The sequence below is a fragment of the Ursus americanus genome, chromosome 18, assembly GCF_024610735.1.
Source record: "Ursus americanus isolate L20-20 chromosome 18, mUrsAme1.1.p, whole genome shotgun sequence".
Taxonomy (NCBI): Eukaryota; Metazoa; Chordata; class Mammalia; order Carnivora; family Ursidae; genus Ursus; species Ursus americanus.
Genome location: NC_142144.1, coordinates 32,457,282 through 32,481,329, shown reverse-complemented (window position 1 = coordinate 32,481,329; position 24,048 = coordinate 32,457,282). Strand labels below are relative to the sequence as shown.

The 24,048-nt window shown below is 49.1% G+C and overlaps 1 protein-coding gene across 4 annotated transcripts in view; it reads left to right on the top strand.

The window, feature by feature from the left end:
* Positions 1-24,048, top strand: part of TMOD1 (tropomodulin 1) — an 84,249-nt gene that overhangs the window by 15,385 nt on the left and 44,816 nt on the right. For 3 of the 4 annotated variants that reach the window (XM_087869537.1, XM_045780520.2, XM_045780519.2), the window contains exon 2: positions 6,545-6,710. In XM_087869537.1, coding sequence (XP_087725663.1) covers positions 6,591-6,710 — 120 coding nt within the window. In that variant the 5' untranslated portion in view covers positions 6,545-6,590. Of the gene's footprint in view, positions 1-6,544; positions 6,711-24,048 lie in introns of those variants that run through there. The other variant, XM_045780521.2, reaches the window with a different exon arrangement.

Below are 24,048 nucleotides of genomic sequence, written 5' to 3'. Positions count from 1 at the left end.
CTGAGGCCAAGGGAAGAGTGAGGTGCAGGCTTCGGTGATGAGGGATCATGGCCTAAAATCTCTTTGACCAAAGCGTCTTCTAGAAGAGAAGGGCAAAGACACGAGAAGATCGGCTACGAAGAATCCACTTTGTCAATCAGCCTTTCTTCACCCATCATCAAGATGTTCACTGTGGCTGAAATAAGAAGATGGTGTAACTGGGAAATATTCATTTGAACTTGTGACTCAGCCCCTCCTGACCTCAGGGAAACGCAGTCCATAAATCAAGACGCGGCTCCAGCGCCTCCTTCTGGAGTTTTCCCGTGGGGGTGGATGCTGGAAAAGCCATTAGCAGAAGTGACTGGACCCACTTCCTATGAAAGATTTAAAAGTGCATTTGGTACTCGGAGAACTTCCCCGCCTCCGAGCTTCCATTTCTGAAGCTTGCTGATGGATGGCCTCAGCCCTTGACCCACTCGGTTTTACTGCCCAACCCGCCTGGGTTTATTTGCTGGCACAGCTTGTAAATTCTGTGTTTTCCCGTTGAGCCGCGGGCTAAGGCTCCTGCGGCGGAGGAGCGGGGTGGCCCGACGCCCTGCTGGTGTAACACAGACGCTCGCTGTGGAAGGCTCCAGCTGTTCCACGTGTCTTGCATTTATTGGGCTGCCCTTTTATTTTTCTTACCAGCTCGTCCTCAGGACTCAAAAGCAGGTAAGAGAGGCGCTCAGGCGGTCCCTGCTGGGAACTTCATCGTCACCCCCTTCCTGCCGCTGCCTCCCCGCTTGGGTTCCCAGCCCTCCCAGACCTGGTCTTTCAAATGGACAGATGGGAAAACAAAGGATCCAAGAAGAGAGGGGACTTGCCCAAAGGCCCGAGGACACCAGACCTAGACCCAGATGTGCTCATTTTCTGCCAGCACATTTGCCAGGCCAGGGCTAGGCACTGGGGACGTGAAGACAATAAGACCCAGGCCCTTCTCTGAGGGGAGTTACCGTCTGCCCATAGCGCCTGGGGGAGCAGGAGGGGGACGGGAAGGCAACCCCAGGAGCAGCAGCAGGGGCGGGGGCAGCCTCGTAGTCATGGCTAGTGTTTTGTTGTGTTTGGTTTTTTTGTTTTAAGGCTAGTGTTGGTTGAGCCTGCATTGACCACACACCAGCCCCCGCTTTGCCCCTGATCTGCTGTGGCCACTTAATCTTCAACAACGCCCTATGGGGGAACAAGTACTATTATCCTCTCCCTGTTCAGAGAGATTGGCAACTTTTTAGTTCCGCAGCCGAATTCCCCTTTCTTCAAGGGAAATCGGGCATGGAGCCCCAAATAAACAAATCCGGCAAAACCATGGTGAGCCCCTCACTCAGCCTTTCCTATGTAACCCCCAGCAGGGGCCCTGGAGGAGCTGAGGTCTCCCTGCACACAGTTTAAAGACCACCCATCTGATCCAATTTTTGGATGTCTCCAAGAGGCACAGGTTACAAGCAGGATTTCCCAGTCCACTTACGCTCGTTTTACAGATGAGCAAACAGAGGCCCAGAGGAAGGGAGGAGTTTAGCAAGGGCCACCTGGGGCGTCATCACAACTAGCTCTCCAGCCAGAGTCTTCTGAATCCCTGTCTCCACCAGTGACACCTCTTTTATTAGGAAATGGAAGCCTTGTATTAACAACTATAAAATACCATCTCTTCCAAGCCACATTTTAAGGTTGAGTTTACCATGGGCTCTGGGCACAGGGTTTTCACCTTCCTCCCACCCCAGCCCTCCCCACCTCCAGCTCTCCACACTCACTGATCCCAGGAGGAGACTCTTGCTTTAGAGAAGCCAATGCTGGGAGCCAAGTAGGTGAGTGTGGCTTGAAGCTGACAGCTTCGTAGCTGGCCTCCACTCCTCTCAGCTTATTTAACGTAAGGTCTCATCGCTCCGTAACGTTCACGCGACACTTGACATTAGAAAGGGTCTTTCAGTCCACTGAAATGGGATTTTCGAATTCAACAGTACCTTGGAGTGTGTAAGAGGAACATTAAGCTCCCTTCCCTGTGTGTACTTAAGAGGGAGACGCCTTCAGGAAAGGTAATGATTGCATCCCTCAGGGGGGGCGTCTCTGGAGGTGGCCTGCTGCCCAGCCCATCCCTCTTTCAACAGGCCCCCATGGTCACCACCTACTTCTCTCTTCTTTCTCCCTTGCGGCTGCTTTTCCTACTCTCCTCTGTTCCCTTGTCCTGGCTCGTCCCTTCTGTAGGTTCTGCCTGTCACTTTTTTCTAAGGATTTTAGTGCAAATCATCTAGGAAATGAGCCCACTGGCAAAGATAGCAAACATGGAAAGCTCCCAGAGTCCCAAACCTGTCCCAGCTGGTCTTGTCCCCAAGTCCCTCCTGGTATGAGTCTGAGTGGCTCCCTCATGCAACCCAGAAGTGAGGCTAAGGCTGGTACCCAAACTTTGTTTCATGGGATGCCAATTCTAGGAGCGCTTTCTCAGAGACATGGTTTCATGATCAAAGACCAGGAAAATTCTGCGTGTTACCTATTTCTCCTGGAGGCGCCCAATGTGTGGAAGCGTACGGAAAGTTTTGAGAAGTACTGTGGTCTCAGGTCCCGTGGAACGCTGGACAACCCAAAACCTGTCTGAGTGCCCAGAACGTGTTTTGCAGCTAGTTCAGAGGTGTCTCTGTGAGTTAGTTCTGGAAGACTCTAAAACTTTCATTAGGATCCCTCTTGGCTATAGATGCTCTCCTGGTTCCACTCAAGAAAAGCCAAATTAGGTCATTCTCTGAGAGCATTCACAGAGGACTGTTTTTCTGGTGTGTTTTTTTTTTCTTTTTTTTCATCTATACCAGAGCATTGTCAGCTGCTTGTGCTTTCTTTGGAAGTAAATAGAAATGAATCAAGGGGGACCCATTTATGGTCTGAACATTGTATTCTTGGGGTCTGGGCGAAGGAAGGCATCAGGCCAAGCCACGCCATTCTTAGAGAAAAGGATGGCACTGGGGTTTTCTGTGTTTGGGAAGCAGGTGCTTTCTTATCAGGCCAGCTGCCATATTTCTCCTACAAATATGCTGGCCCGCACACAAACGTCCATTATTTTTTTTATTTTATTTTAATGTTTTTTTATTATATTATGTTAGTCACCATACAGTACATCCCTGGTTTCTGATGTAAAGTTCGATGATTCATTAGTTGCGTATAACACCCAGTGCACCATGCAATATGTGCCCTCCTTACTACCCACCACCAGTCTATCCCATTCCCCACCCCCCTCCCCTCTGAAGCCCTCAGTTTGTTTCGCAGAGTCCATAGTCTGTCATGCTTCATTCCCCCTTCTGATTACCCCCCTTTCTTTATCCCTTTCTTCCCCTACCGATCTTCCTTGTTCTTATGTTCCATAGATGAGAGAAATCATATGATAATTGTCTTTCTCTGCTTGACTTATTTCACTTAGCATTATCTCCTCCAGTGCCATCCATGTTGCAGCAAATATTGAGAACTCATTCTTTCTGATGGCGGAGTAATATTCCATTGTATATATGGACCACAGCTTCTTAATCCAGTCATCTGTTGAAGGGCATCTCGGCTCCTTCCACGATTTAGGTATTGTGGACAATGCTGCTATGAACATTGGGGTGCATATGGCCCTTCTCTTCACTACGTCTGTATCTTTGGGGTAGATACCCAGTAGTGCAATGGCTGGGTCATAGGGTAGCTCTATTTTTAACTTTTTAAGGGACTTCCACACTGTTTTCCAGAGTGGCTGTACCAACTTGCATTCCCACGAACAATGTAGGAGGGATCCCCTTTCTCCACATCCTCTCCAGCAATTGCTGTTTCCTGTCTTGTTAATTTTTGCCATTCTAACTGGCGTAAGGTGGTATCTTAGTGTGGTTTTGATTTGAATTTCCCTGATGGCTAATGATTTTGAACATTTTTTCATGTGTCTGTTAGCCATTTGTATGTCTTCATTGGAAAAGTGTCTGTTCATATCTTCTGCACATTTTTTGATTTGTTTATTTGTTTCTCATGTATTGAGTTTGAGAAGTTCTTTGTAGATCTTGGATACCAGTCTTTTATCTGTAGCATCATTTGCAAATATCCTCTCCCATTCCGTGGGCTGCCTGTTAGTTTTTTTGGCTGTTTCCTTGGCTGTGCAGAAGCTTTTTATCTTGATGAAGTCCCACAAGTTCATTTTTTCTTTTGTTTCTCTTGCCTTTGGAGATGTGTCATGAAAAAGGTTGCTTTGGCCGATGTCATAGAGGTTGCTGCCTATATTCTCCTCTAGGATTTTGATGGATTCCTGTCTCACATCGAGGTCTTTCATCCATTTGGAGTTTATCTTTGTGTATGGTGTGAGAGAGTGGTCAAGTTTCGTTCTTTTGCATGTAGCTGTCCAATTTTCCCAGCACCATTTATTGAAGAGACTGTCTTTTTTCCACCGGATGTTTTTTCCTGCTTTACCAAAGATTAGTTGCCCAAAGAGGCGAGGGTCCATTTCTGAGTTCTCTATTCTGTTCCATTGGTCTATGTGTCTGTTTTTGTGCCAACAAACGTCCATTATTAACACGTATCTCTACTTCCTGAAATGGAGCCTTTTCCCGTCAGCTTGGTGAACTTTGTTTTTTGTTTAAGTGCGCTAATTGTTTTTAGTTAACAAGTATTCCAGCTTTTTGATTGATTAGTTGGTTGTCTTTTCCTAGCTTTCCTTTCTATGCTGGAAAATCCCCGCGGTCCTGTCACAGAGGAGCCACGGGTGTGTGTGTGTGTGTATGTGTGTGTATGTGTGTGTGTGTATGTGTGTGTATGTGTGTGTGTATGTGTGTGTATGTGTGTGTGTGTATAGGTGTGTGTATGTGTGTGTGTCTCTGTGTGTGTGTGTGTGTGTGTGTGTGTGTGTTTGCATAGGGGTCTACAAACACAAATGGCTGATGAAGGAGATACTGATTGTATCGTTTGCCGAGGCTGTCATAACGAAATACCACAAACTGTGAGGCCTAAACAACAGAATTGTATTGTCTCAAAGCTCTGGAGGCTAGAAGTCCAGGATCAAGGTGTCAGCAGGGTTGGTTCCTTCCAAGGGCTGTGGGGTCTGTTGCAGGCCTCTCCCTCAGCTTCCGGTGGTTTGCTGGCAGTCTCTGGCCCTCCTTGGTCTGTTGGAAGCATCACCCTGATCTCTGTCGTCATCCCCACATGTGTTCCTGTGCGCGTGTCTGTCCCAATTTCCACTTTTTTGTAAGGACAGCAGTCCTTGGATTGGGAGCTCACCCAGCTCTAGCAGGGCCTCACGTGAACTGCCAAGTTGTGTCTGCAGTGACTCTGTTTCCAGGTAACAGCACATTCTTCCATGCCGTGCAGTGCTGCTTACGGGAGTCCTGGGGGCTAGAGCTTCAGCAGATGAATTTGAGGGGGTACGATTCAACCCATAACACCCATGCTGTCCAGAGTAGCGCATTCCATTCCACAGCAGCTAAGAAAGTCCTGAGCTGCTGCCCCACTTCAGAAAGGAGGGCTAAGGTGGAAACAGGCGCAAACACAGAGATGCTAGCCGCTTCTGCCCACGAGCTGACATTTTCCAAGAGGAGAAGAGCCCGGAGTCTCCTCAAGGCTGTCTGGTTAAAACAAAGGCAAGTAGAACTGCAATTAGGTTCATTTCAGTAAAAAACACCCTGTTGTGTGTGTGGGCTTGAGTTGGGCCCTGGGGAGAGGGGGGTGCAGCACACTGACACCCTGCCCGTGGGGAAGCCACGGGACATGCACGTGAGCTAAGTGGAGAGGTGCAGACCCAGCGCAAGGGCCGTGATGAGCTCTGCTTAGTGAGGGGACACGGGGGCTTCACAGAGGAGGAGATGTGTGAACTGAGCTCGCCGTATTATCAGACAGTTTCAGCCAAGAGGGAGGACAGAGGGCTTAGGGCAGATCAGGGTACATATGGTGGATCTGGCACTTTCCCAGTAGCGTGATTCGCGTGAGTCACTCAACGCCTCTAAGCTCCATGCCCTCATCCGTAAAATGGGGTAACAACAGATACCGACCTCAGAGGTTAAATTAGAAAATCCTTGCGCAGTGCTTAGCACAGGGCTTGGACGCGGTAGCAGACGTTAGCCATTCTTGCCGGCTGCTTTTTGGGAGGCCTGATCGAGATGGTGTAGGCGAAGGACCCGCAGGCAGCAGGTGCTCAACTGGTACTCCTCCTCTTGTAGAACTGCTTTGGCAGAGCTTCTAGCATTCGTGTGCTCCGTCAGGGCATGGAGTGAAGGCTGGGGGGTTGTACAGAACAACATTTGAACGACTTGAATAAAATAGCTTTCAAGCATTCGTAAGCCATTTGTAGTCCCCTGTTTACTTGGAACTGATGGCCGTGCCAATATAATCGATGACAATATATTCAGTCACATGCTATCAGGACTTTTACCTTGTACAGTTTCACTGGAGAATTAATCCAATTTGGTAGAGTATTCTGCTGTAGGAGTTATTATCCTGATGATTCATAGAACATGCCCGGCCACCATGTGAATGACAAGCGTTGATTTGCTCTGAGAAAGAAAATTCAAGAGGGGTCTTCCTAAGATTTTTCTCTTTCCGGTAGGTCGTAGGTCACAGAAACTCAGAAGACAAGCACAAATTCTCTTACCATGTCGTACAGACGAGAACTAGAGAAATACCGTGACCTGGATGAAGATGAAATCCTCGGAGCCCTCACAGAGGAAGAGCTCAGGACCCTGGAAAATGAGCTGGATGAGCTGGACCCTGACGTGAGTAGGCACTAAAGGGGGACATGTCATCACAGATGCAGGGACAGCAAGCATTATCACCTGGGGGAGGGAGAGGTGCAGACTTCCTTCCCATAGCTACCACTTCCTGTTTCCTTCTATGGCAATGAATGACACTGGAAAGACACTGCCCTTGCAGGTGTGTGTGTGTGTGTGTGTGTGTGTGTGTGTGTTGTGTTTGTCAGGATTGTCTAGAACAGCACAATCAGTAGGATGTGTATATTCACTTAGGGAAGAGATTGATTGTAAGAAATTAGCTCCCACGATTCTGGAGGCTGACAAGTCCCAAGACCAGCAATCAGCAAGCTGGAAATCCAGGAGGGCTGGCAGGGTGGTTCCAGCCTGGGTCCAAAGGCCTGGAGAACCAGTGGAATTGATGGTGTAGTTTCAGTCTGAAGGCTGGCAGGCTCAGAGCCAGGAAGAGCCGATGTTTGAGTTTGAGTCTGCAGGCAGGAGAAAAACCAATGACCCAGCTCAAGGCAGTTGCGGGGTCAAAAGGGTCAGGATGTTAGTTCTATGCAGAACTTCAACTGATTAGATGGGGCCCACCCACACTGGGGAAAGCAATCTGCTTTACTCAGTTTGCCAATTCAAATGTTAATCTCATCCAGAAACATCCTTACAAGTATACCCAGAAAAATGTATAACCAAATGTCTGGGTACCCTGTTGCCCTGTCAAGTTGACACATAAAATTAACCATCACAAGTCTACTCATTGTCCACTTTGTACCCATGCACACCTGAAATCACACTTCTCTTGTTTTAAAGACAGTAACAAGGTCCTAAGAGGAAGGTAGAATCCAGGAGAGGAGGTAAAGTCCTTGAATGATCCTGTCCTTGATACCCCATAACTTGAGTGCTGTGGTATAGAATTAACAATACTTAGACACTACAGGATAAAATCAATACCTCTTATGTTACATGAGGAGAGTAAGAGAGGGAAAAAAACAAAGATACTTGCTTCACACACACACACGTGCGCACGTGTTCAAAACAGAATAAGGAGGAAACACTCATGACAATTACAGTCCTTGTTTCTCTAACTGGTCACATGGTTGCAGCCCGTATTCATAACTGCCTTCTTCCACTCCCCGTTCTGTATTCCCTTTGCCTTTAGCAAGCACCTCATTGGGCACGATTTTTGCCTGATTGGATGACTCACACCTTCATTCCTGAAGGATCTGGGCCCGCAGCAGCCCTGCTCGGATCGGGCTGCTGCCGTCTTCCCTGGACTGTAACCACAGGACATGGCACCCATGAGAAGCCCCCCGCAATCTCTGGATTGCAGGCAGACGCTTCCACACCTCCATCGTGGGGTGGTAGCCCAACTCTCCACCAGGCTTCCCGGCCAGGACAGAAACTCCTCCTCTGCCCATCGATTCGGTGGCACACAGAGCCCCGAGTGGCCGGGTGGCAGTCTCAACATCCAGTCCAACGGAACTAATGTTGTGTCTCCTGGCAGAAGCATCCCTCCCTTTGGGACTAAGACCTCTAGGCCCGAAGAGCACAAGGTCACAGGAACAGGAAGCGCAAATGTTGCCAGTGGGTCGCTAGGGGTAACCATGAGGAGGCCCTCTCCCATTTCTACCCTTGATTCCTGGGCCCGTGGGTCCTGACTGCGGGAGAAACAGCACGAGCTGTGGGACCCAGATGCAGAGCAAATACAGCCCCCTGCAGAATCTGGCCCCCACCCTGCCCAGTGTGCCTCCCAGGCTGGCACTGTAACTACATCTGCAAGAGCCAGTCCACCGTTCTCTCCGGCTAGCTGCAGCCGGGGCCTGGGGACCCTGCAGCATGGAAGGAGTGAACTGAGGAAGAAAGGACTTGAAGAGTCCCTTTCACCTGTGGGATGTGTTTTTATCACTGCATTTCATAGTTGGCACATTTAAGTGTGTTTAACGCTCAGAATTGGCCTCTGCAGTCAGGATCACAGGATCAAGCGGCAGGAGGCTCCCCGGTCAAGTCTGTGGTTTGGCCAGCCAGCATGGAGCTGTGAGCAGGGCCGAGAAAGGGATTCCGGGTGGCCTGCTGGACAGGGCCTTCATCCCCTATCTATACCCAGGTCCCCAGGTCAATGCTCAGTCCAGAGAAAGTACATAATGAATATTACTGAATGAAGTGAATTTTCCATTTTATATATTTTTAGTTAAAAATGGAACATTTCACACCTTTCTTTGAAAACCTATCTTTGCTCAACTGTGGTTTAGCAGTGATCCATAAAGGAAAGAGACCACTATACCATTTCACTAACCCTCAAGTAATCACAGCTAGTGTAGAGGGAGAAATGCAGGACTAGAGGTTAGATGTCCCAGTGCCGACCTTGGCCCTTCTCTTACTCTCCTTGTGACCTTGGGCCAGTCGCTGTCCTTCCCTAGGTCTCCATGTCCCCATCCATGAAATGATAGAGTTGGTTCATCCCTTCAGGGCTCAGCTGCCATGAGCTTATAACCTGGCCTTATCTCCAGATTCAAATAAATGTCTTCTTTCTAGAAAACCTAGATTCCTAGTCTAGGGGTCCTGGGTCCTAGGCCCCATAGAATGACAAATCCCTCTTGCTAATCATGACATCCCCCTGCCCAGCCACGAGGAGATGAGGCTGCTCCAGGGCTTTGGAAGGCAGTGTTGGTGCGAGAGCCGTGGGTCTCCTCCTCCCTCCCCTGCACCGCTACTGCCCAGAAGCCTGGGCTTCAGGAAGAACAAGCATTGTAAGGAATAACCAAGCATCCAGCTTTATTGCTGTGGGATGATTGTGTTCTGACTCAATGCTAGACCACTGTCACGTAGAATTACACAAATGGGCAGCTTTAAAAAGTGAGAACCAAAGGGGATGCGGCTCCTTTTGTCAGCTCAGTAAACATGGCCTAGTCACCTGCCAGGTGCCAGGCCCTGTGAGGGCCACCGCAGGGGAGCATGGCAGGGACCCTGCCCTCCCATGTCAGTCTGCTCAGGCCGGGGGGGGGGGGGGGCGTGGAGGAGTGCAGGCCTGGTAAACAGCGTTCTCAACAGGTACAGACAGGGAGCTCAGGGAGACGACTGATTCTTACTGGTAGAAGGCTTCACAGAGAAGGTGATTTGGGAACTGGGCCCTGGGATTTTTCTGAGTCAAGAATAAAAGAATTCTAGGCCAAATGGAGGCCACAGAACAAAGGCTGGAGAACAAAAGGTAACTAGGGATGGTATTAGAATCTCAGTGCAGTTTCTGTGGTGGGTTAGATGACCTTGGAAGGAAGTTTCCGCTGGATAATGGTGAAGGGTGAGGCATGGGCTGCATGGCCAACTGGAGAGTTTAGACTTTTCTCCGTGGGCTGGAGGAATCTTTGAGGGGCAGTGACTCAGTGGGCTTGCTGGTTTCAGGAGCTCTGAGGAAAAGATGGGCCATACAAGGTGCCAGTGAGATGGGTGGGAGGTGGAAGGCCCAGCTGGTAGTGGGAGAGTTCCTTTCTGAAGCTAAGGAAGTGTCCTGCCCCTCCCCACAACCTTTCCACCATATTGCAGAATCTTTCTGTTCCCAGGTCAATGAAGTGTAAGGCCTGCTGCCTCCGGCCGTCTGGCTGTGGGAGTTGCTCTGGGCCGCTGGGTGGGGTTGGGGTTGGGGTTGGGGTTAGACGACACTAGCTGTGTCTGCAAGTCAGGCAGGCAATGGCGAAGGTCCAAGCCAAGCATCAGATGTGAGGGGGACAGGGGGGGAGGTAGGAGAGCCCTCTCAGGACTGGAGTATAGCCCCTTCCTGAGGCCTCTTAGAGCCCCAGCTGGGAGATCTGTTTTAGCTGTAACCTGGCAAAGGGTTCTCCCAGTGCCCCCCCCCCCCAAATATCAAGGTCTCTGGCCTCAGCAGCAAATTCCCAGGGCCTCTGTGCCTCTCATACAGCCGGCACCCCCAGCCCTCCTCCCAGAAGATCAACAGTAAGGTGGGTGCCCACTGGAGGGACAGAGAACCTGGGGCCCACAAAGCTAACTTGCCTCGGTCACAGGACCAGGGTGTGGACACTCAGATTCCAGACAGGTTCCGAGGGCTCTCTCAGCTTCCACTCCGGCAGGAGGAAAAGAAATGTGCTTTTGGATCTGAAAGAGGATTGAGCAATCAAGAGACCCGTGATTCTCACACCGCTGTGGTTTCAAAATGGGCATTTTCAAAGACCCCTTTCTCTCTAAGTTCAAGAACAAGGGAAGAGAAGTCAGAGAGAGGATAGGAGATAACAGAGGCCAGTGGGGTTTTTTTGTCCCAGCCACACAATTGGCCCCTTCACAGAGATGTCTCTGTTACCTGATTTGCAAGTCAGTGTGTGAGTTTTGAAAAGATCTAGTGGGCCTCCCTACTTTCAGAGAGCACAAGCATTCCAGCTCAGTTTCACCCGCCCTTGGCCCGTGTTTTGAGGTCAGCACAGGGAGAGGCCAAAGGTATGCAGACCAGGAGAAGTCTCGGTGCCAGCCATCGGGGAGGAGCACGGAGACCAGGAGAGTCCATGCCCCCAACTTTCAGAGCAGGAACTGACCAAGAGAGGGGAAGGGGGTTGCTCTGGGTCACACGTCCAAACAGAACGAGAGCAGCCCCAGGTCCACTGCCCTGTCTGTGGCACTCTGTGGCTTCTGCTTTCATTTCTGTTTAGCAGGGGCTTATATGGCACTTCCTGTGCACAGGCACTGTTCTAAGCACTCCGAAAATCTTAATTCATTCAACCATCATCATAATCCTGTGATGCAGGCACTGTTATCAGCCCCATTTTGCAGACGAGAAAACTGAGAGGTGAAGTAAATTGTCCAACATCCCACCCCTAGGCAGTGGCTGAGCCATAACATGGTTCTGAGAGCCACTCTAAAGCTTCCTGGGGTCTCAGAAAGATAGTTTGAGCCCCAGATATGCTCTGGGGTGAGTGCTCGATGCAGAATCCTCTTCCTTTCTTCCTGGAAGCAACCTGAAGTGCAGAAGTCCATGTTCGGTCTTGGCTCTGCTCCCGACTCAGGCACACGTTTTCCCTCTTCGGAGCTCCGTTTCCCTATCTGTAAAAGGGGTGCATTCAGCTTACATGCCTTCTGAGACCCCTTGCAGCTCTAACCAGCTATGATTTGCTGAGCTGTTCCTGGCAGCCTGATTACCTGAATTCAGCTGACACTTCAGGGGTTAGATTTTCAGTGATGCAAGCATTGAGCCCCAGCGTCACGTGACAGAGTAGAGTACTCGGAGTTGGAAAGCGGCTTTGTTTCCAGCAGAGGACTCCAAGCTTGTGCACATAAGAAAAAAAAAAAAGAAAAAGAAAAAAAAGGAAGAAAAAAAAAAGGCCCTGAAACTTTCTCTCTCGCACTCTGCGGCCTGGAAAAACTCGAGCTTATCATGAGATTGTTGCGCTTGGACTCCCGCGGGAGAGGAATGCTCCATGTGCTAAAAGTATCCACTGTTGACTGATTCCCCAAGAGGATCTGCCCTTTCTCTTCTCTCTGGAGTTAAGTGGATGCTGCTCTGAAGCCCAGCCAACTCCTTGGTTCAGATTTGCCTTTGCAGCAGGCAGTGGGGAAAAGGGACAACAGTCAGAAACATTGAAGACTGGCGGGTCACACTGTGACTTGGGCAGGGAGCCGTGTATGAGTTCTTTCGGGATCGGTAGGTAATTAACATTTACTGGTTGTGCCATGGGCAGAGCTCTGAGTGGAAGATTTCATGTAACCCTCTGAGAGGTTCGGACATGGGCCCCATTTTAAAGATGGGGAAACTGAGGCTCAGCAAGATGAGGTAACCCACCCAGGATATAACACAGATGGTGCTGGGATTCCTGCCTCTCAAGCCTGTGCTATTAACCACCACCTCCTGTGAGCCCCTGTGGGCTGGGGCCTGCCGCGGCCCTGGGTGGGGAATGGCCAGCCAGCTGTTCTTTTCCAATACAATTTCCTTTGAAGTTGTTATGTTAGTTTCACAACATCAATACTAATCTTCTAAAAAAGAAAGAAAAATACCATGAAGATCAAGAATCTACTTGTAAATATTGCTTGATAATGAAGCTTTGGAGAAAAGGAAGAATTTTTCTTAAGTGTCTCAGTTGAAGGATTAAAATATTAGCAGGAGGGAAGATGGTAGAGATAATCCCAACCTTATAAAAAAGTCGGATTCTGTGATTTGGTTTTGAAGTCCGCCATGGGGAGGCTATGGCCCATTATAGAAACAGCAGTGGAAAGCAACAGCCCCTGCAGGCTCCAAAATAATCACCGCAGCTCTTTCCTCTGCGGAGGGCTTCTTGCGGGCCGGGCACTGTGCTGAGTGTTATATGGGACATCATCTCTGCAAGGACCAGTGCGAGGGTCCTATGAGGCCGGTCCTTAAAGGTTGGGGTCCATGCCACCCTAAGAAAAAGAACAGATGACCAGAATCACACGCTGGTAGGCGGGAGGCTAAGCTCGGGCCGACCCGTTTCCCCTAGTCCATAATGCATCAAGCATCCTGAGAACAAGGGGCCATGAACTGTAGGAAGACACGATGGAGGAGAAAACCTAGAACTGTAGACTCAAAGCACTGGAAGGACACTTAGAAACCATCTAACCCTCCGTCCCCTGCCCCCTGCATGTATGTACACGATGCAGGTAAAGAAACTCTCATTTACGGGGTCCCTCCTGGACATGTGTCATTCACTCGGTGCTTTATGCCTTTCACACACCAACCCTGTGATGTAAGTGGTAGTATCAACATTGTAATGATGAAAAATCAAAGCAATAGCAAAACCCCCCTGAAGCCCAGAGAGGGCAAAGTTCTTATTCAAGGTCACACACAGCAGGTCAGCCACAGACCCAGGAAGTGAACAGGGGACTTCCTGTCACACAACTTTGCTTCCCTTCAGACTCCACAAAATCACAAAATCCTCTCTACTCCCCACATGGTACTCTGTGAGCCAGAAGACGCTCTTGGCCATGCAGGAAGCAGCCAAGTTTGGTCCACGGGACTATGGTTCTCCCTTGTAATACAAACCAGCAGAATTGCGAGCCCGGGACAGAAGTAAACAGTTGAAATGGAAAGAAATAAATCTCTGCTCTAAAAATAGTCACACATCCTTAGAAACACTGCCGGCCATGTACAGAGCCAAGGATGGGCCTGGCAGGGTGAGGGTGAGCGAGGCCGGGTGTCAGTGTGTCCCCACCTTAACCTCTGTCTGCTGGCCCCATGACTACCTCCCTGCACCCCTCTCCAGCCTCCCCGGAAAGCCCTCCTCTCTCCTCCGCCCCTCTCCTTCCTGCCTCTTTGCCGGGGGACCTCTTGGTCCTGGAGCCCTTCACCCCTCAGTTCAGAAGCCTCCCATTTTTCAAGGCCCACCCTCCCTGCCTGCCCCTCTCCAACCCACAGCACTGCACCTGCCCCATACTGAGGACACTGAGCAATTTCCTTTTTGATTTTGACGTTTTTAATAGGAAACATTCAAAACACGTAGGAGAGTACAATACTTATGTTCCCTTCATCTAGATTTAACAAAAGTAAAAATTTTACCTTATTTTATTCAGATCACCCTTAAAAAGAAAAAAAATCACGGTAGATAAAGTTTATTTTTTAAGATTTTATTTATTTGAGAGAGAAAGAGACAGACCATGGGGGTGGGGAGGAGGGGCAGAGGGAGAAGAGACTCTCACGCAGACTCCATGCTGAGTGCGGAGCCCAGCACGGGGCTCGATCCCAGGACTCTGAGACCGTGACCTGAGCCAAAACCAAGAGTCAGACCCCCAACTGACTACGCCACCCAGATGCCCCTGTAGACAGTCTAAACCCTGCCTTCCCACCCCCAGTCTCTTCCCCATCTCTCCCGTTACACTGAACGTTTTCTACCCGAGAGGCAGCAAACCAGGCACCCACGTCAGGTAGGTAATAGGAGTAAAGGAAGGAAGGTGTGCCAGTTTCTCAAGACGTGTGGCCATCCTGGTTCATCTTTCACTTTTCCACTCTTAAAAGAGACGTGCACGTAAGAAAGTTTCACTTGCAACTTAACCTGCCAGGAGGAAAAGTAACAACACAGTCAATGAGGAATAGTAACTGGTTCTAGACCTCTGTGTCAGGGGCAGTAGGGAGTGGTGGGGACTGAGGCAAACAGGAGAGTTTGTATTTGACTAAAGGGTACTTGCTTTTCAGTCCCACCAGTTGTTGCCAATGTGGAAGGGAAGGCCCAATATTGCCAGGCCATTTAATTTTTCAAAGGACACTGGAAATCTGAATTTTTTAGAGGAGGAGAGAGGCAGAGGGAAAGGGGGACAGAGAACCTTAAGCAGGCTCCACAGCCAGTGCAGAGCTGATGCAGGGCTCAATCTCACAACCCTGAGATCTCATAACCTGAGCTGAAATCAAGAGTTAGATGCTTAACCGACTGAGCCACCCAAGCGCCCCTGGAAATCTGGTTTTATGTGCAGGTTCCCTATTTGAAAATGTTGATATGACATTTAAATGTACAGACCAAACCAACCCAAGTTTTGGCATTTGACTGGACTGTAGGTCTCCTAGTTTGCAACTCTAGCTCTGTTCTGAATCATACACACACACAAACACACACACACACACACACACACGCATGCACACAAATAGATATAAATATGGTTAGATATATGAAAAGCGCCTAGCCCGATGCCTGGCACATAGTAACAGCTTAATAAATGTTTGTTGAACCTGAATGTATGATTTGCCCACTAGAATCTAGGCCTCTTGAATTTGGAGCCACATTGTACCACCAGATACAGGGCAGCCAGGGACAGTTGTGTAAGTTGTGCATTGCAGGAGACATTGTTCACATAAACCAGAGAGAAAAAAATGTCCTTGGAGTTGTGCAGTGCACAACTTGCACAACCAGATGCAGATATTCTGAGTGTCCCCATAATTCAGTATCTGTTCAGTTGAATGGAAATGAATAAGTATGCCCTCTGATGATAAAACTAACTGGCAGTAAGCTGCATCTATATGGAGTTCACACCTTTATTCTGAGGTTTGAAACTAAAAAGGCTTTTGAACTTCATTTTAGGGAAGGAGAATCCAAAGTCAGAGAGCACCAAGTGCACTGTCTGTGGCTTCACAGCTCTGGGTCGAGAATCTAGGCTGTCAGTTAGGATGCAGTCTGGTGGCAAGTATGAGACTCAAAATTACGTGACTGGAGCAGTGGTTGGTTCTTCCCCCAAGTACAAGTCTGGAAGTGGGCCGTTTAGGGCTGGTGCGGAGCTCAGCTCCCCACACTTCCCAGAGTCCCAGATTCCACCCAGCTCCTCTCTGGCCAGCCCTGGGGTGCCGTCCTCATCCTCATGGTCCAGGGTGGTGGCCTTCACAGCTGCACACGAGGTATCAGGCTAGAGGAAGAGGGGAGAAAAAGGAAAGTAGAAAAGCCATCACGCAAGCGCCTTTTAAGGAAGGTTACTAGCAATCACCACTGGACACTTCTTACTGACCACAACTTAGTTATGTGGCTCACCCTACCTGCAAGGGAGCCTGGGAAAAGTAGTCTTTAACCCGAGAGGCCTTGTGCTGCTGTTAGCACCAGCGAAGGGGAGCTATGACATCAGGAACGGTTTGAGGCTGTCCCTGTGAGTGTGCCGGGTTGACGGCCTGACGTCCTGCTCTGCCACGAGCTCCGAGGCAGAGTAGGAAGAGTTGGGAGGACATGACCAAATCCAGGCCCTTAAAGAAAACATCGCAGAAGACCAGCTTGGCATTTCCCCACACTCCCATCCATGAACGCTGGCTCCATCCTGGACACCCCCACCCCGGTACCTCTCATGTGTCCCCTCCCCCAAACCTGCTTGGGGCAGCAGTTGGGTGGCCTGACCTGACAGGCAGCTTGGGGCAGCAGGTGTGATGCTGACCTGGAGGGGAAGCCCAGCTGGAGCGGCCGTGTTGTGTGGATCGGGGACTATTCAGAACACATTCCCTTAGAGCCTGGGGCTTGGTGCTGGGGAGGCAGAGAAGACAAAGGAACATCCCCCTCGGGCTCCCCAGGGAGAGAGACAGCATAGATGCGCTCTGAGACAGAATGGGATGGCATTATATAAGCGCTGGCAGGATGCCGAGGGGAGTTTGGGCAGAGAATTACCAGATCAATGTGGGGAGCCCTGCAAAGGCCAAACAGGGCGCCCAAGGGAAGGACTTTAAAAGACATGCAGGGGAGGAGGCGGGAGGGAATGCCAGGCAGAGGGCACAGGCTGAGCACAGGCATGGCAACGTGAGAGCAGGGTGCGGCTGTGGAATGTGAGCAGCCTGGAGAGGCCGGGACCTGGAATCCTTGAAGACGGGAAGAAGAGTGGGTGTAGATCGGGGTCAAATCATGGAAAGTTCTCCATACGTGGCTGATGACTTTGGTTGTGACTGTAGGTTAGTGGAGGCACTGAGCATCTGTGAGTGTACTGGGGACGGACACGGTCGGACACTGATGTTGGTGAGGTCCGGCTGGCTGACGGGAGGGGAAGGGAGTAGAGAGGCAGAGGTGCGAGGCAGGGAGGCCAGCCTGGAGGCTGCTCGGATGCTCCCGGCTGGAGGCACGGCAGCGTGAACAAGGATGGCACGCACGGGATGGAGACATTTCAGACCCTGCAGCTTCAGCCTCACCCACACTCCCTCCCCCAGCAGGCCATGTCCGCTTGTTCTGCACACCCTGTCTGTGATGTGCTTTCTGTCCCCTGTAACACCCTCCTCTCTGTCCTCCTGCCCTGGCTTTTTCCTGCCTGCAACACTGCGACCCACTGAGCTCGGGAATCACCTCCTCCAGGAAGCCGAGTACAGTCGTTCACACTTGGACGTGGTTTCCCCTGTAGCTGTGAGCCCCGTGGACAGGATCACACATTCATTTTCTCGAGATGCCCAGGACCCAGCACAGCAGGGAATGTGGAACATTTTTCTTATATGCAAGGCAGAAAAAGAGGTCAGAACACGGGGAAGGGACGGTTTGGCCCACCTTGTGCCGTGAACCCCAGACTGAGATAAAGTGTGCTGTTATGACCAATAGGCCCCACCGCAGTTACTGGACTTGGGCCACAAAAGCACCTTTGGACGTCAGCTCTAACGCCCTGAAAGAGTTGACTGGGGGAAGTAGCAACTATTGGGTTTCACTGGTCCTGTAGCAAGGTCAGGGCAGCTAAGCCAAAGGCTTGTATCTTTCTAGAGAGAACGGGAAGAGAAGGAGATGCTCTGAGTGTGTTGGGGTGACAGTATGATTGAAGAGAGAGGGGCACTTAGAGGTTTGGACCCCATTGTCCCCTCTGTGCCTGAGGAGTGAGTGGCGTGGCCCCCTTCACCCCTGCTATACTCTTGGGTTAAGTCTCCCCACATATGACAAGAAAGCTCTGTTGCTGGGGGGCCTGGGCAGCTCAGTCCATTAAGCATCTGCCTTCAGCTCATGATTTCAGGGTCCCGGGATCAAGACCCATGTCCAGCTCTCTGCTCAGCACGGAGCCTGCTTCTCCCTCTCCCTCTGTGCTCTTGTCCCCCCCCCCCCTCAAATAAATAAATAAAATCTAGAAAGGAAGGAGGGGAGGGAGGAAGGAAGGAAGCAAGCAAGCAAGCAAGCAAGCTCTGTTGAAGCCCCACTGAATGATTTCTAGTGGAATCTAGAAGCCGCTAGAGAGGAATACAGAGGCAGAGCGCTCCATATCATCCAGGCCCTGAGGGGCTAGAAGGCCTCATTTTATACAAGGGAAACTGACCTGGCAGATAACTGGAAAGTGAAAGTCCTCATGTCCAGTTAAAAAAATGTTTTCTTTGGCCAAATACCCTATAACAGGTAATTGTGTGACTGACTGGCCTATGAAATGTTTGGCCTTGCTGATGTGGTGGAAAGGGGGGGCAGCTAGGATAGGCTTAGGTCATTTAAAATGGGAGGAGGAGAGAAGTCGGTCAGCATTTTGGGCAGTTCAGCCTCCTGAGTTTCACTCTTACCCCAGGACAGGAAGGCCATGCCGCCGGGCCTCAGTTTCTCCATCTGTAAACCGAGACTAGTTTGATAAGAGGTGAGTTCTGGCTTTCTAACACTCGGAGAGGAAGCCTGGTTCTCACACGGCACGCACCACATCTGGTTTCCAGGATCTGTTCCTAGAGGAAGGCTGTCAGGTGGGATGGAACACTTTCTGTGGCTTGGAAGTCAAGAGTCCCGGGCTCTCAGTCCAGCGTATGACCTCAGGCTAGGCCCTTCCCCTCCCTGGCCCTCAGCTGCTCCCAGTATGCAGTAAACACATTGTCCTCCATGGCCCGTCCTCTTCTGGGGAGTTGTGTGGGGTCCAGTCACAGCACAGGAATCCAGGGCCCCTGGAGCGCTGACCACGGGGGGCACCTTTAATAGTCCCTTGTCCTTAGACATAGTTACTTTATTTTTTTTTTAAAGATTTATTTATTTATTTGTTTATTTGACCGAGAGATAGAGAGAGCAGAGTGGCAGGCAGAGGGAGAGGGAGAAGCAGACTCCCCACTGAGCAGGAAGCCCTTAAGGGGCTCCATTCCAGGACCCTGAGATCATGACCTGAGCTGAAGGCAGACATTTAACCGACTGAGCCACCCAGGAGCCCCTACTTTGAGAAGAGTAATAAAGTTGCTTGTTTATTTTGTCACTGTGAAGAAGCAGACTAGGGTACATTTTATGTATGATTAGCCGTGAGCCTGACAATGGTCATACTGATCCTTGGCCATGCTAATTATATACAGTGCCGCCTGTATATAAACTCTGGCTTTCTGGCTCTTTCTGTGCCTCAGTTTCCTCACCTGGAAATGAAAGAATTGGTCCAGAGGCTCTCTTAGGGCTTTGCAGCCCCTTTAATACATGATGTGTGTGTGTGTGTGTGTGTGTGTGTGTGTGTGTGTGTGTGTGTGTGTGTGTTGCCTGCGTGTTGTGTATGTGTGCGTGTCTGAGCAGCCCACAGTGGTCCTAGCTGGGATGGCTTCTGACAGAGCCCTGACTATCTATAGCAATGATAATTGTGCAGATACTTGATATTTGGCCTTATGGGCCCCTGTTGACATGATAGAGTTCCTCACAGGCCTGTTAAGGATCTGTCAAAGTTTCCATTGTGCTCTGGAAAACTGGACTCCGGAGTGCAGGTGTGAAAGATTAAGAGGATAACCTGCTGGGGGCACCTGGGTGGCTCAGTGGGTTAAGCATCTGCCTTCTGCTCAGGTCATGATGTCAGGGTCCTGAGATTGAGCCCCGCTTCGGGCTCCCTGCTCAGCAGGCAGCCTGCTTCTCCCTCTCCCTCTGCCTGCTGTGTGCGCGCACGCTCTCTCTCTCTGTCAAATAAATAAATAAAATTCTTTTTTAAAAGAAGATGATAACCTGCCACGCGGCACATCCGAGTTTTAATTTTACAGCATTTAAAAGGAAGTCACTATTTAAAAACCCACGAGTAGGGAACCACAGAAGGAGCTTGCCTAATTTTTCCCCTATGATTATTTATAAAAACATATTAAAAGTTTCATGTGTTTTTATAATTTTTAAAACCACTACATTAAAAACTCATGAATATACCTCTTCTTCCTTTAGTCCTGAGCCTGATACGGGAGAGACTCTCGAGTAAATATTTGTCAAATAAATGAATGAATATCTTGACTTTCTCCCCACTGAATTCTAGTCTGATAGGAACCTTAGGTCAGACGGGGCAAAGCGGCGGCCCACAGACCCAGTCTGGCCTGCAGATGTGTTTTCTGTGACCTGAACATTGTTTTTAAAATATTTGGACTTTGTGTCAATATTTAAAAATCACATAAAAAGGAGCAGATCTAGTAGCACCACCCGTATTCTTACATGGCGGTAATTCTGGAGCTGGGTGGCATAGAGGCACGGGGATCCCAGTGTGCCACAGTCCCCACTGCTCCCAAGCATCTCACACATGTAATTTTGGCCTAAGATCAAAGAGCCACCCTGGTCCCTGGAGTACATTTGCAAGTGTAAGGAAGGACATGAAGACATGCTCTGAGCCCAAGGTTGTCTCTCAAAGCAAATCTCACCCCTCACCAGCCTGTCTGTGGACTGAAGATGCACTGTGTGGCCTGTGCCTGTAAATACCTGTCCCCCTGAGGCCCGGCTGATGTGCGCCCTGGGGGAGCCAGACGAACGCTTCCCGTAGAACTAATACAGAGAGGCACTTGCCCAGCACATTTCCCTTGCGCACACCTTAAGATCAGGAGCACGAGACAAATTCCTTCAAGGTTAGAGGTTCCAGTGACCTCAGGCACCGTGGAAGTGCACAACCTTTACAGGCAACATAGAGGCTAGTAATAGACTGCTGTTTGCTAGTCGGTGAAGCAGACCCCCATTTAGGATCCTGATTAACTCGAAAAGCAAAAACAATGCAGCGTTTTCCATACAGGCAGTAATGGACACTCTGCTCTCATTTCATTCTGCTCCCCCCTCGACCTCTCCTCTCTCCGGTTGCTGCAAACTAGAGATCTCTGTGGGGTCCTGGCCCTGCCTGTTAGCCCACGGCCTGGACGCGTGGGGTGTTTGTTGGATGAACAAGGACTCCGGGAATGAAAGAGACATCTGCACACGTATGTGCTCACCAAATGCTCTCCTGGTCAGAGCGCCGACAGAACGGTTGTGCGAGCGCTTTTCCTCACCGATTAGCTGGCCGCATCTGAGACTCAGTCTTAGGTTCTAAGAGTTGTGAAAGATCCAAGGCAGTATTTTCTCACCCATTTAACTTCTCCGTGGCTAATTTACATAGTGAGGCTCATCATATCATCCAACAGACACCACTGCAAATTTGGCCAGCTCCGGCCTGGCCAGTCTCAGCATCACTACCAGCCACGGGCACGCGAAGAGCCTTCTGTTCCTGGCGGTCCCTGAGCATTTAGCTACAGCGTTAGCCATTTTTAACTTTCCCCTAGATAACATATGCCTTTTTTTTTTCAAGATTTCATTTATTTGAGAGAGAGGGAGAGAGAGCACAAGCAGGGGGGAGGGGCAGAGGGAGAGGCAGGCTCCCCACTGAGCAGGGAGCCTGACACAGTGTTCAATCCCAGGACCCTGAGATCATGACCTGAGCTGAAGGCAGATGCTTAACTGACTGAGCCACCCGGGCACCCCCAACATATGCCATCTTTAAATAATAGCTTTCTTTGAGATATAATTCACATACCATGAAATTCACCCACTTAAAGTATACTACGCAGTGTTTTTTTTTAGTACATTCACTGAGTTGTACAACCATCACCACAATCAACTTTAGAACATTTTCATCACCTCATAGAGAAACCCCTATTTCTCTTCAGCCTCCCAGCTCGGGGCAACCACTCATCTACTTTCTGTCTCTATAGACGGGACACTTCCATAAAAGGATTCCGATACTGTAGTCCTTCGTCTGGCTTCTTCCATGTAGCACGACGTGTTAAGGTTTCACCTGTGTTGCAGCGTGTATCACTGCTGCGTTTCTTTTTATCACCAAGTAGTGCTCTGTTGTATGGCTGTACCATATTCTGTTTCTGCATTCCTCATTTGATGGACGTGTTGAAACTTTGTTTCAAGTTTTTGGCTATTCTAATAATGCTAACCTGCTACTATTCTCACCAACACTTGTGATGATCTGTCTTTTTTCTTACAGTCACCCTGGTGGGGGTGAAGTAGTGTCTCATTCTGGGTTTGATTTGCATTTCGCTGATGGCTAATGATGTTGAGCATCTTTTCATAGGTGTATTGGCCATTTTTATGTCTTCCTTGGAGAAACGTCTATTCAGATCATTTGCACATTTTTAAATTGGGTTCCTTGTCATATGTTTTGAGTTGTAAGAGATCTTTACATATCCTGGATACTAGACCCTTATCAGACAGATTATCTGCAAAAAAATTTCTCTCAAATGGTGGATTTCACGTTCTTGCTAGTCTCCTTTGAAGCATAAACATTTTTTATTTTGATGAAGTCACTATATCCATTTTTTCTTTTGTTGCTTATTGTTTTAGAAGCATATCCAAGAAACCGTTGCCTAATCTAGGGGCTAGAGATTTATGCCTGTTTTCTTCTAAAAGTTTTATAGTCTTAGCTCTTATATTTAGATCTTTGATCCACGTGGAGTTAATTTTTATATGTCATGTGAGGTCACGTGCCATTTTTGAAAACAAGTTAAAAAGATAAACAACCAGGAGTTCAAGAAATATGCAACTGTCTTTGGTTTTAATTGAGTATCATGTTTTATTAAATATACCATATAATGGGAAAAAAAAACTTCAACTCTTAAAGAGGCTGATATTCTCATTACCTACTTAAAAAACCCAATAAGCTAAGCTAGAAAGGGCCTTTGATAGTTTTTTTCTTAAAAAATCAACAGCTTTCAGTAAAGATTTAAATAAATGAAACCATACTTTAACCTGATGTATAAGTAATATTTTTCAAGTACATTAAAAACATCTTTATTCCCCTATTGTAATGCTATGAGCTTCGATTTAATAGTGGTTCTCAGGGGTGATTTTGCCCCCCAGGGGATATCTGGCAATGTTTGGAGACATTTTTGGTTGTCACAACGTGGAGGTGAGGTGCTATTGGCATCCATTAGGTAGAGGACACAGGTGCTGGTAAACAGCTGACAATACCTAGAACAGCCCCTATGACAAGGAATCATCCAGCCCTAAATGTTAATTGTGCCAAGGTTCAGAATCCCTACTTTACCTAAATCAGTGGCCTCTATCAGATATATCCCAAAAGAGATTCAAGTTTGCAAACCCTTTTCCCCTCAGCTATAGCCTTGTCGGTTTCTCCCATCACAGAGCCTTTAGGGACCAGCACGTGCCCCAGCACCTAACTGCCATCAAAACCCTTTACAGTGACAAAAATCTGTCAGGTCTTCCTTTGTGGGGATCATTGGGAAAACACTTGCTTTCAGTGCTTCCTTCATTTTATATTTGTACTTATTCATTTTTTTAATTTTGAGATCTATTTGGATAATACATCTCCATCTCAACATTCATATTTGGGTAACCCACCTCCTGTTAAAATGTATTTGATCTGATCATAAGTAGTAATTTGGGGGTGCTTGGCAGTGGGCAAAGCACCCTTCCTGCATTATCTAATTTAACTTTCTCAACAAGCCCGAGAGAGCAACCATGATTATTCACATTTTATAGCCATAGAGACTGAGGCCCGGTGAGATGAGGCGACCTGCCCAAGATCACGTGCCTGGAGTCCTCACTCCATCAGGCCAGGGCGTAAGCCTGTCGGGGGCGGTCAGCTGTGAGGTGCAGGCGTGTCACAGAGAATCTGGTTTGCTCCCAATGGGTAATCACAGGTGGAGGTTTGCAGGACAGTTAGGTGGTTCTCTCTCTCACTTGAGTCACCGGGAGTGCCCCACCACGAGAAAGAAGGGGTGGACACGCAGCTGGCCACAGCAAACCCCATCTTGCCCGGGACAGGC